The 12,500-nt window shown below is 44.8% G+C and overlaps 1 protein-coding gene across 1 annotated transcript in view; it reads left to right on the forward strand.

The window, feature by feature from the left end:
* Positions 1 to 12,500, forward strand: part of npas1 (neuronal PAS domain protein 1) — a gene marked incomplete at its 3' end in the record, with an annotated part of 52,127 nt that overhangs the window by 22,807 nt on the left and 16,820 nt on the right. Inside the window, 3 exon segments of the mRNA XM_048264040.1 lie at positions 10,923 to 10,990; positions 12,435 to 12,447; positions 12,450 to 12,500. The exon segment at positions 12,450 to 12,500 is cut by the window's right edge and continues 23 nt beyond it. Of these exon segments, the coding sequence (XP_048119997.1) occupies positions 10,923 to 10,990; positions 12,435 to 12,447; positions 12,450 to 12,500 (132 nt within the window).

Below are 12,500 nucleotides of genomic sequence, written 5' to 3' on the forward strand. Positions count from 1 at the left end.
ATCAGTACTGGTTTTACCTAGCCTGGCGGGCCATCCTATATCATTGAAATGTATAGTCTGGAATCGAGCCATTCACCTCGCTTAATCCAAGGGGCGGGCAAAGACTTGTCTTTCAAACTGCCTAGGCATGCAATAGGCCAGCGCTAACACCATATCCGTGATACGGGTCGGCAAAACGGCAAATACATCCTTCTTCGAAAGGAATGACTTAAGTGCATTGTGTTGCTCAACTTTCAAAGAAAAGCACAAGTCCAACTCCTCCAAAGTTGACGCCAACGCCGATTCAAACAACCGCTTTTGTTCGCCATAGCCACCTTCCTTTGTTGTTCACTGTCGCAGGACTGTCGTTATCCTGTTAAGCCCGCCTTGAGACTCTCTAACAAAATAGAGCGCTGTGATTGGATAACATCCACGGTGTTAGCCAATAGAAATTCCTATGGTTTGCTACTAGACGCATGTGGCTGAGCAAATTAATTTGCCGCCGCTAGGGTGCGTCTAGATTTCTAGGCTAGATTATTTTAGCAACACCCTAGCAACCAACATGATTACCCTAGCAACCAGCCTAGCAACTACATTATTTATCATAGCAAACACCATGTCTACCCTAGCACATCCTAGCAACCATCTTAACCTATCAATCTGTTTTATAGAACATAGTAACCACTACAATTACCGTAGCAACACCCTAGCAACCACTACTGGTTTTACCTCCAGTCCGATGCCCCTTCTAGAGCTTTTGCCAGGGTGATGGAAGCGTAGTAGGCTGGTGAGCAGTAGCCGGAAAAGTTGTGGGATCAATCCCCGGCTGCCAACGTTGAGCAAGGCACTTGGAGACTGGTCCTTGTAATAACTGACATAAGTAAGTGACTTTGGATAAAAGTGCCAGCTAAGTATGGACCCTTTCAAGAGAGTTCCATTATCAGCATCATAGTTGGCCCCACAAGGCTTCCGTTTTAACATTCCATATGTTATCTTAATGCAGAGGAAGTAGATTGGGGCCCAAATAGAACGTTCAAGCATTGTTTTTGTTTTTATTGATGAGGGTCCATAAGTCGCCTTGCTAGCAAGCCTGCTTCAAAATCACACAAAAGCCAAAACCAACAATTTATTTAGGATTATTATTAAGGGCCTTTGAAGATGCTGTATTGAAAGGACTCTAAGCAGTGCTGTTCAGAATATATACGCTCCTTCCTTGAAGCCTTCTAGTACTTTCAGCTACTGAAATTGTCAGCGTGTATTGTAAGAAGTGGCATGTTAAGAACACAGCATGTGATTTGCTGGTGTGATTTTACACCAATCAGATATCTGGATATGAATGTCACCAGTGCCTCAGGTGACTCATGATTGTGAGTGACCAGCAAATGACACTGATAAAGGACAAGGCAGCGCTCAGCTTCAGCTTTATTATTGGCTGATTCATTCAATGATTTAAAGGTCACACACACACACACAAACACACACACACACACACACACACACACACACACACACACACACACACCACATACACCACTCACATCTCTATTCAACTGCCCATCTCAAAGCCACATATCCCACAAACAGGACAAGCCAATCATGATGTTTACCCAGCCACTTCAACTGCACAAACACACACACACACACACACACACACACACACACACACACACACACATAATACAGGCGCGACGACGCGACGCGACGACGACGCACGCACGCACGCACGCACGCACGCACGCACGCACGCACACACACATCGCTCGTTGAGCACAGACTGTCACTGTGTACAGTCCACCCCTGACATGGACGTCCATCTGTGAGTGGTCCCTTCATCAGGGCCATATTAGTGGGGAGTGGAGGAGTGGAGAGTGTCTGGGTAGCAGGCGACGGAGGATGCGGCGCAGGCGGCCCTGCTGGTGAATACAAATGTGTGATTAATTTAAATGAGGCTCTGAAATGAAATAGGCTATTATTGTCTCGCCAGCAGTCTGTGGATTAAGAGGGCAGAGATGTGCTCTCTTCGGAACTGACAGGAAAAATGCGGTGAAGAGAGGTACGCAGAGACACACACACACACACACACACACACACACACACACACACACACACACACACACACACAGAGAAGTGCATTAAAGCACATCCACATGGACTCTGGCGCTCACAGACACACATGCATGCTCACAGATTCACACACACACACACACACACACACACACACACACACACACACACACACACGTATGCAAACTGACATAGACACACAAGATAAACACTCATAAAAAAACAGACAAATGCACACACACACACACACACACACACACACACACACACACTGAAAAAGTAATTGAGATCTCGCCACTGGAGTAATCGCCTCTCAGCGCTGTCTCTCTGCAGTAATACGTATAGCAGCTCATCTTATAGCAGAACCACCCAGCAGATCAACCCAGCATCTTACAGCAGAACCATTCCGGACCTTATAGCAGAACCGTATATGAACTAGCAGATAAAGCAGAACCACCCAGCATCTTACAGCAGAACTAACCAGTAACCTGCAACAGAACTGTCCCTGATCTTATAGCAGAACAATCACACACAGGAGAACCATCCAGGAGAACTGTCCAATTTCAAAACTGCAGAACTGTCCAATTTGTAGGGAGTGCAAAAACCACCCACATACATGGGCGCTGCTGACTGTGGCCACTTGTTATGTCAAGTCCAGCATAATTTCACCCTCCCAAAGGGCTCTTGCATGTGAATCAGGTCACCATACAGGACAATAAAACAGGAACTGGACCACTGCAGTGCCTTTGGCCACTCACCTACCAAACTGTGGGTGATATGGCACGCATAAAAACTCAACAACATAAATCGGTTTTAGAAATCTTGCCGGAGGGACACTGGGACATCAGCTTGCCCTTTACAGTATTCTGTGAAGGCTCCATATTTCATCACCCTGCATATTTATGCATTTGGCCAATGCTTTTAACACACCATCCCAGTGCCAGTGGCAGCGTACATACACTCAGTCAAAACTGACACCACCGGAGGGAACTAAGAAATAGCTTAGATTTAACCAGATTCAGTTCAGGGCAGACCAGGCTGATTTACTGTTTACTATGGTCTCACACACACCAATAGCACTTTTTAGCTCCGACTTTGGCAATATGACTGACCAATTTTGTCTATGTCTTCAGGATATATATGATGTCTATGATATAAGTGTATGGTATCATTCATGGTCGATTGATAGCTTTTTAATGTTATTATGTTTCAGAAGATATGTTTATATAGTTGGCTTTATGGTTTTATAACAAACTCAGATCTTTTCTGTTCTTAGCTTAGCTTCATGACGAAGCCAAAGACGTTGGCTAAATGTATGCCAGCAAGCTTTCTAGCTTTTCTTAGCATTGGTTGTACTGTTGCTATCATTTGCAATAGCATAGCATAACCAGTTAGCAAAGCAGCCTAGCTTGTAGTTTTCACACAGACGTTGTGGCCTTGCCCTCACATCAGCCTCTCCTCATTTCTGCCCGTCAGCCTGTAGTCCTCATTACTGACCGTACGCTATCAGAGAGCTGCATATGACACGAATTACCCACAACCTGCTCTCTCACCCTCACAAAGAAGAGAAAATGATTGAGGGATGAGATGGAGAGGGACAGGCAGAGGAGGAGAGAAAGGAATAGAGAGAATAAGAGAGAGATACAATATATGGAAAGAAAGAAAGAAATGGAAAGAGAAAAGGAAGACAGAGAGAGAGGGAAAGAGTGAGAGAGGGAGAGAGAGACAGAGAGAAGAGGGGAATAATCAGAGATAGAGAGGGACAAAAAGGACTAGAAAGAGAGAGAGAGAGAGAGAGAGAGGAAGAGAGGGGAGGAGAGAGTGTGAGTATACAACAGACGCAAAAGGAGGGGTAAATTATCGGTGCGATTCGCAATTACAGAAATTAACTACATAACCAGGACAGCATAATTACAAGGGTGCTCTAATTGCTATTATTAGTGAGGGGAAACAACTCCACGACAATTAAACACATGTGTGTGTGGGTCTGGGTGTGTGAATGTTTCGCTGTGTGTGCTTGTTCTCTGCCAGGTGTATGCTTTTAAAGGTTACGAAAAACTGTCTGTGTGTGTGTGTGTGTTTAATGCAGAGAGAAAGTAATCGTGCATCACACTCACTTAAATGTACAATCCAAACTAACATTTGATCCCAGCTGTACAATCTCTGAAAACCTAAAGCTTAGCTGTTGCTGCAATACACATATTCCCCACTGCACATTATACTTGAGTGTGTTGTCAGTTAGACCTGGGTTCTACATGGAATTATATGTCAAAAATGCTTCAATTATCTATATTGTCTATGTCATTTAACAGAATGTGGCACAGCAGTTGAAGGCTGCTGTAAACATAGAACAGATCTAATCCCAAAATGAATCTGCTATAGTAATAATATCACTGTGCCACACCTCAGGGCATAGATTTAGTGAAGGATTATACATTATTGCTTTATTATTTATTCATTTTGCTGATGCTTTTATCCGAAGCAACTGACAGAAGACAGTTATTACAGGGCCTTGTCTCTCTGGAGCAACTTAACGTTGCATGCTATGATTAAGGGCAAAATGGTGGCAGCTGGGAATCGAACCCACAACTTTGATTCTGTGAAGGGTCTTGCCTTAACAGAGCACTGATATGAGTCGAATCTGCTAAGTATCTCCCTTCGGTAGCAATCTAGATGAAGGGTACCTACAGTATATAAAGATTTCATAACACATTTATAAGCAAATCAGTAAGAGGGTTTAATATATTATTCCTTATGTAAATACTGTGTAATTTAATCTACTATACATTTTATGGCATCTTTAGAGTAATGATATTAAGCATTGAACACACAAGGGAAAGCACGTAGTATTCAATCCTTATGAATATGTCACAAATAACGATGCAGGTACTAAATAGGTTGACTAAAAATGTATCCAAAACTGCTAACATCATCAGTGAATTAGTGTTCCTGTGAGACGAGACCACACTTTCCTATCACCCTTTATCTGTCTTTTTCTACTTCCCATCTCATGGGCATTCTCCCTACCATGCACTTTGTGTGTGTGTGTGTGTGTGTGTGTGTGTGTGTGTGTGTGTGTGTGTATATGTGTGTGTGCATATGTGTGTGTGTGTGTGTGTGTGTGTGTGTGTGTGTGTGTGTGTGTGTGTGTGTGTATATGTGTGTGTGTGTGTGTGTGTGTGTGTGTGTGTGTGTGAAGGAATGTGGCTAGAACTCCAGCAGCCGTAACCCTGGGAGAAGGCATGTAGCCCCTCACACCCTGTTCTTGGGTAGGGCTGGGGAGACGGTCGGAGGGATGTAGGTTAAAGTAATGAGTATACTTCTGCGCATGCAGCTAAGATCTGTACGGACACAAAATGAATTTGTCTGCAGTACGGAAAAGCTGTACGTAACGGACATGACAAGTTTTGCGTCATCTGTTCAGTCTATACTGTAGATCAGTATACTGGGGCCTTAAGGCTAGGGGGTTGGTTTGGGGTTTGAGGTGTAGGGGTGAGGCTAGGTTAGGCTATGGCTAAGGCTAGGGGGTTGGTTTGGGGTGTCTGAGTGTAGTGGCTGGCTGGTTGGCTGGCTGGTTGTGTGTGGCTTTTGTCTGCTTCCCACGTTTCAAAGCCAGTCTTGAAAAATGAATAGACAGAGGAAAATCAATTGCATGACCTTCACACTGCAAGAGGGAGAGAGAGAGGGGGAGAGGGGAGGAGAGAGATAGGGGGAAGAGGAAGAGGTGGAGGAGGAAGAGAAGGGGGTGGGTTGAAGAGCAATAGATGAGCAAGAGAGAGGAAGGACAACAGAGAAAGTGCAGCAGGTTAAAAGATGCAATGTGGTATTTTCTCCCTGATTGTTTATGTGTGTGTGTGTGTGTGTGTGTGTGTGTGTGTGTGTGTGAGTGAGTGATTGTGCATATGTGCTTGTGGGGGTGAATGTGTGTGTGTGTGTGTGTGTGTGTGTGTGTGTGTGTGTGTGTGTGTGTGTGGGCTATACTGTGTGTGTGTGTGTGTGTGTGTGTGTGTGTGTGTGTGTGTGTGTGTGTCTGTGCATACATGCATATGTGCTGGTGTGTGTGTGTGAGAGAGAGAGAGAGAGAAAGAGAGAGAGCTCAGAGGTGATGGGGGAGGTTAGGGCTTTATGTATAATGGGGTGATTAAACCCCTAGTGTCACCTGTCAGACCTATTCCTCTTCTAGATCACACACACACACACACACACACACACACACACATTTCCCACGCGACACTTACACACACACACACACACACACACACACACACACACAATCTGATTTCCACAAACCTGTAGGAACACCGTACACCAGCCCTGTCACACACTAACATAACCATATTCAGGAAATCATCTTTGTGTTTTCCCAATGTTTGGCTTGCAATTACTCTGCTGTTCTGCAAAGTGATGATGCTTTCAAACTTGGAAGATATTATTTAGTTAACAGTATGCAAGATGCAGCAAGCCAAAAATAAAACCATTTATTTATTTCACTATTTTCAAAAAGAATGTTAAGTTTGAACATCTAAATATGCTAATTCATATTGACTAATATTACAAACTAAACTAAATAGCTGCATTAAGAAATGCAAAATTGTGCACTACTGCTGTTTGGCCATTATGTTGTGATATAGCTGGTCAAATACTGATGTGACTTGTTAAAGTTGTGTTGAGATGGTGGGAGACTGTGTGAGAGGCCATAGCCATCAGTGGGTCTAGAGGTGACAGTTGACCACACATGGCTTGACCAGCTGCTCTGTGGTGTCTCCTTCACTGTGTGTGTGTGTGTGTGTGTGTGTGTGTGTGTGTGTGTGTGTGTGTGTGTGTGTGTGTGTGTGTGTGTGTGTGTGTGTGTGTGTGTGTGTGTGTGTGTGTGTGTGTGTGTGTGTGTGTGTGTGTGTGTGTGTGTGTGTGTGTGTGTGTGTGTGTGTGTGTGTGTGTGTGTGTGTGTGGTACATCTGTGTGTGTGTGTGTGTGTGTGTGTGTGTGTGTGTGTGTGTGTGTGTGTGTGTGTGTGTACATCTCACAGTGAGTATTGTGTGTGTGTGTGTGTGTGTGTGTGTGTGTGTGTGTGTGTGTGTCGTGTATGTGTGTGTGTGTGTGTGTGTGTGTGTGTGTGTGTGTGTGTGTGTGTGTGTGTGTGTGTGACATCTGTGTGTGTGTGTGTGTGTGTGTGTGTGTGTGTGTGTGTGTGTGTGTGTGTGTGTGTGTGTGTGTGTGTGTGTGTGTGTGTGTGTGTGTGTGTGTGATCTTTCATCCTTTCTTACTGTAGGTTGTTCCTTTGTCTTTCATCCATTTTGTCCCTCCACCATTATTACAGTCGTTCTCTCTCCTGGTGTCTTTCCCCCTCTCTCTCTCATCTCCCGATGTGACATGTTTTCTGGACATGAACAGGATTTTCCTTAGCCACGACAATATCTGCTGTATCTCTCTTTTCCTCTCTCTCTCATTCTCTTTCTCTCTCTCTCTCTCTCTTTCTATCCCTCTTTTTCTGTCTGTCTCTGTTTATGTTCTCCCGTTCCCCAAATTCTCCACATTTAAAGCGGCGAAGGCTTTTAAGGGACGTTAATTGCACTCAAATTATGTTCGACCGTGGAAGGCGAGAGAGGGAGTGAGAGAGAGAGAGGGAAGAGCAAGAGAGAAAGAAGAGCAAAAAAGGAAGGAAGGGAGCTAAGGATGGAGGGAGGGAGGGAGGGGGAGTGAAAGGATAATTGCGACGGAGAAGGACGTTGAGTCTGGGGTCGCAGTGTCTCTCCCTCCCTCCCTCCCTCCCTCTCTCTCTCCCTCTCTCCCTCCCTGTCTGTCTCAATCTACCCTGGTCTGTCTACGAGTGGGGGAGGAAGGGAGACTGAAGGAGAGAGAGAGAGAAAGTGAGGGAGGAAGAGAGAAAGAGAGAGAGATGTATGAAAAGGTGAATGGGGGTATTTGTCATTAAGGGAGTCAGTAAGCGCTCTGTCGAGGTGATCAGCATGTGCAATCTGGAACTGAGCAAATTCCACACAAATAAATAAATAAGTTGGGACGCTGCTGAATACCCAATCATGTGTGTGATCTATCAGGTTCCCATAGTAACCTCCTAACTTGGTTGAAAGGTCGACTGTGTGTGTGGGGGAGGGAATAAGCCAGTGGACAAGAGGGGTGTGTGTGTGTGTGTGTGTGTGTGTGTGTGTGTGTGTATGTGCTGTGTGTGTGTGTGTGTGTGTGTGTGTGTGTGTGTGTGTGTGTGTGTGTGTGTGTGTGCATGTGTGTGCATATGTGTGTGTGTGTGTGTGTGTGTGTGTGTGTGTGTGTGTGTGTGTGCATCTGTGTGTGTGTGTGCATCTGTGTGTGTGTGTGTGTGTGTGTGTGTGTGTGTGTCTGTGTTAAAAAAAGATTGGTAGTGGGAGGAAAACAACTTGTTCACAAATACAAATTGTCTGCTGGTCTAACACCACTCTCAATGTGTTTGTTTTTCACTTTCTGCAAAGAACACAAAACAATCCTGATTCTGGAAGTTTGCAAATTAATATTGATGTAGAGGTTAACGTCTGTTTGTGGAAACACGAAGATGGTAACTCACAGAGGAGGGAGGGAGGTGGCAAATTAGTATTGTTGAATGACCGGGTGTTAGAGAGAGAGAGAGAGAGAGAGAGAAAATAACAGAGGGGGTGTGAACCTTAATGGGAAAAAAAAAGACTGAAACAGGCTGATAGAGAGAAAAAGGAAGAGAGTGATTGTTTATATGTGTGTTTGTGAGAGAGAGAGAGAGAGAGAGAGAGAGAGGAACATAACAGGAGGGGGGTGTGAACCTTAATGGGAAAAAAAAAAAGACTGAAACAGGCTTATAGAGAGAAAAGGAAGAGAGATTGTTTATATGTGTGTGTGTTTGTGTGTGTGAGAGAGAGAGAGAGAGAGAGAGGGAGAGAGAGAGAGAGAGAGAGAGAATGGAGGAGATAGACATGTCACTGAAAGGGAAAAAAGACTAGAGAGAGAAAAAGAACAGAGTGTGTGTGTGTGTGTGTGTGTGTGTGTGTGTGCGTGTGTGTGCGTATGCGTGTGTGTGTGTGCTTGTGTGTGTGTGCGTGTGTGTTTGAGAGGGATAGAGAGAGAAAGAGGGCTTTAGAGGATGAATCAGATGCCACCAGTCCACACTGCTGTCTTCTCCACCTCCAGAGGGGATCTCTCCACCCTGTTGAGCTGGCCTCTCTCCCCAGGGATGGTGCGCTGTGCTGGGCCACGGGGCTGGCTGTGTGTGGGTAGGGCTCCATGGCCTCTACTTCCTGTGGCAATGGGACTGGGGATAATGATGGTGGGAGGGGGTGGGGGTGGTGGTGAATGTGAAATCAGTGGCAAGAGTAGACTAATGTGTGTGTGTCTGTCTGTGGGGGGCTGTGTGTGTGTGTTTGTATAATGGGGCCTGTGTGTGTGTTGTTTGAATTTTGGTTTCGAGGAGCTGGTCCCAGACCTGTCACCTCCCATCTAACACATATGATGGTAGGTCCCAGTAGCACCCCCTAAAAGCGCACACACACACACACGCTGCCTTTGCCCAGCCACGCGCCACGCCTGCCTTACACACACACACACACACACACACACAGCTGGCCTGTGTGACTTGAGTGGCGGTCTGATCCTGGGTGCAAGAGCCCTTTTCAGACTTGTGAATGGAGCAGGCTCATTTATATTCCTGTCCTGTTCAATGGGGGGGTACCCCAATTACACAATAGAGCTGTGTCCCTCTCTCCCCTCTCTCTCTCTCTCTCTCTCTCTCTCCCCCCCTCTCTCTCTCTCTCTCTGTGTGTGTGTGGGGGGGGGGGCAGGGAGTTTAAAAATGTGTACATGTTGTTATATCTTTGAAGATGTGTGTACCATTGGAGTTTGGATAATATTGCTGCTGTGTGAATAGCTGTGTGTGTGTGTGTGTGTGTGTGTGTGTGTGTGTGTGTGTGTGTGTGTGCATGTATGTGCGTGTGAGGGCCTGAGGGAATTTATCCTATTATTACACACACACAAACATACGCTATTATCACACACACACACACACACACACACACACACACACACACACACACATGTCATGGCAGTGTATGAATGATTGGCAGAGAACTGCACGACATTGTGTTTGGTGTTCAGCTGCACCTCAGAACAAGTACTCCATTTCATTTTGCTGTCAAAATGCTTATTGATCTCCCAGACTCTCTCTCTCCCTCTCTCTCTCTCTCTCATACATTCACACAAGCACACACACACGCACACACACACACACACAGAGACACCCACAGACACATACACACACACACACAGACACACACACACACACACACACACACACACACACACACACACTAGCACTCCTATACACATAAAAAAAAAACATGTTCACATCCCATGTAACTGACAAGGTTCTGATATTAGAACATCAATCTCCAGTATAGACCAAAGCAGCGCAGCGTGATTGACATGCTCATATCTGCTGCACTGTGTTGGAGAGGAGAGGCCTGCTTCTGGTCTGTGAGGGAGAGAGGAGGGTGATAATCTTGTGATAAGAGATTTGGTTTGACAGGGAGGTCATGTGATATTATGTTATGTCCTTTCTCACGTGTGTCTGTGGGGTGCAAAAGGAAATTAAGCGTTATCATTTTTTTGTTTTTTTTTGTTCACCTTGTTATCATGCAGCTTGGTTGAAAATGTATTTTCCATCTTATTCTCAATAGTTACAGCTCAGTATTACAACTACTGGTACTACTGCTAGGCCGATGTATATTAGCATAAGGACTTTTCTGAGACTTGTCAAGAAATATAGATTAGAATATAGAAATAATAGATCTCTAGTTTGGTATGTTGGATGTTGCCAACAGTAATATAATGTCTGAAAGGCTAACTTTTATATTTTGTTTGGGCAGTGCGGCGGACGACCCATTCCTTGGCTTCGGACATATTTGAACAGCATCTTGGAGCACACCTGTTGCAGGTAGGAGACAGCCACAACCTCTCATCTATGTCCATTGTATAAACTTTGCATCTTTGTTCTGAGTTTGCCAAAGTAGGCCACTGTTGAAGAGTAAATCATGACACAAGTTGCGTTGGTTTTTTTTGTTTTTTTATCTGTAATTGAGATATTGTCTCCCCACATATCACAGAATTAATTACACAGATAGCGTCTGCTACAGCATATGCTTTTTACAAAGACATTATGATATGGTGTCTGATCAGACTTGCCATTAATCTCCACTGTAAACTGGTCTCTGTGTCCAGTCCAGCAGAGATACTTCTCATGGTAATAGATGTGTTTGAGCCGGCGCGTGATCCTTCATTATGATCAATGCCCACTACACGCTCAGACACCAGGGATGCTAGAGAGCTGAGGGAAGGAGTTAGAGATAGCTTGCTGCTTTAACACTCCCGCCTGGGTAGATCATGAGACATCTCAAATATGTGGAACACAAATAAAATAAAATGTACACTGAAATACTATTAAGCATAACATAATTGTGCTTTATAAAAAGAAATAAAATCATGGTGTCTGCATATGTGCATGTTTGAGATAGAGAGAGGGAGAAATAGAGAGAGAGAGAGAGAGAGAGAAGAGAAGATCTAAATATATTAGACCAGAATGTTTATGAGAATGAAACTTGGGCTGAAGAAAAACAGTGTGATTCCTCCACTGCCGCGTCCTCTGTCAGTAATAACCTGTTAATTGCTCTTGATTTCGACACCATTCAGCCTGTATAACACAGCTCCCATCGTGCCCACTCACATTTGCATACTGAACATGTCTGTCGCATAAATTAGACCGCCGCCACTTCGCCAGTCCAAGCTAAAAAACAGCGATCACTCCACAGCAAAATGGCTACCCTTGTGGTGGCTTGCTGATAAGATAAATAATAATTTTAATTAATTGATTTTTTAATATTATGCTTTATACCTTTCAGCTTTCATTAAAATCACTCACAGTTGCTAATGACTGGTTTAGAATTGGTGGCGCACGTCAGACTCTGGGGCAGCTTGAGCTGGAATGATTTAGTCGATTCGGTCTGTCTGTCGTTCACGCCTGTCCTGCTGCCTGTGTTTGTTGAGCGAGACTGGATTGGATTTGCCGGAATGTTCCGTGGAGAATTCCAGAAGTTGAGTGGGAAGAGTATTGACAGCAAGTGTTCAGGGTCTGCCTAAAGATCTACTCTAATTTCCTCGATATGCACTGACAGTGGAAATGGTCTGCTCTGTGTTTCTGTGCTGATAGCTCTAACTGTGTGTGTGTGTGTGTGTCTCTCTCTTTCTCTCATTCTCATTCTCTCTCTCTTTCTCTCTATGTGTGTGTGTCTCTTTCTTTCCCTCTCCCTCTCTCTCTCCCTCTCTCTCGCTCTCTTTCTCTCTCTCTCTCTCTCTGTGTGTGTGTGTGCTTATCTTCCCTGTAGTCGCTGGATGGTTTTGTTTTGTGGTGAGCCAGGAGGGGAGATTCCTGTACATCTCAGAGACTGTGT

The sequence above is a fragment of the Alosa alosa genome, chromosome 15 (assembly GCF_017589495.1).
Source record: "Alosa alosa isolate M-15738 ecotype Scorff River chromosome 15, AALO_Geno_1.1, whole genome shotgun sequence".
Classification (NCBI taxonomy): Eukaryota; Metazoa; Chordata; class Actinopteri; order Clupeiformes; family Clupeidae; genus Alosa; species Alosa alosa.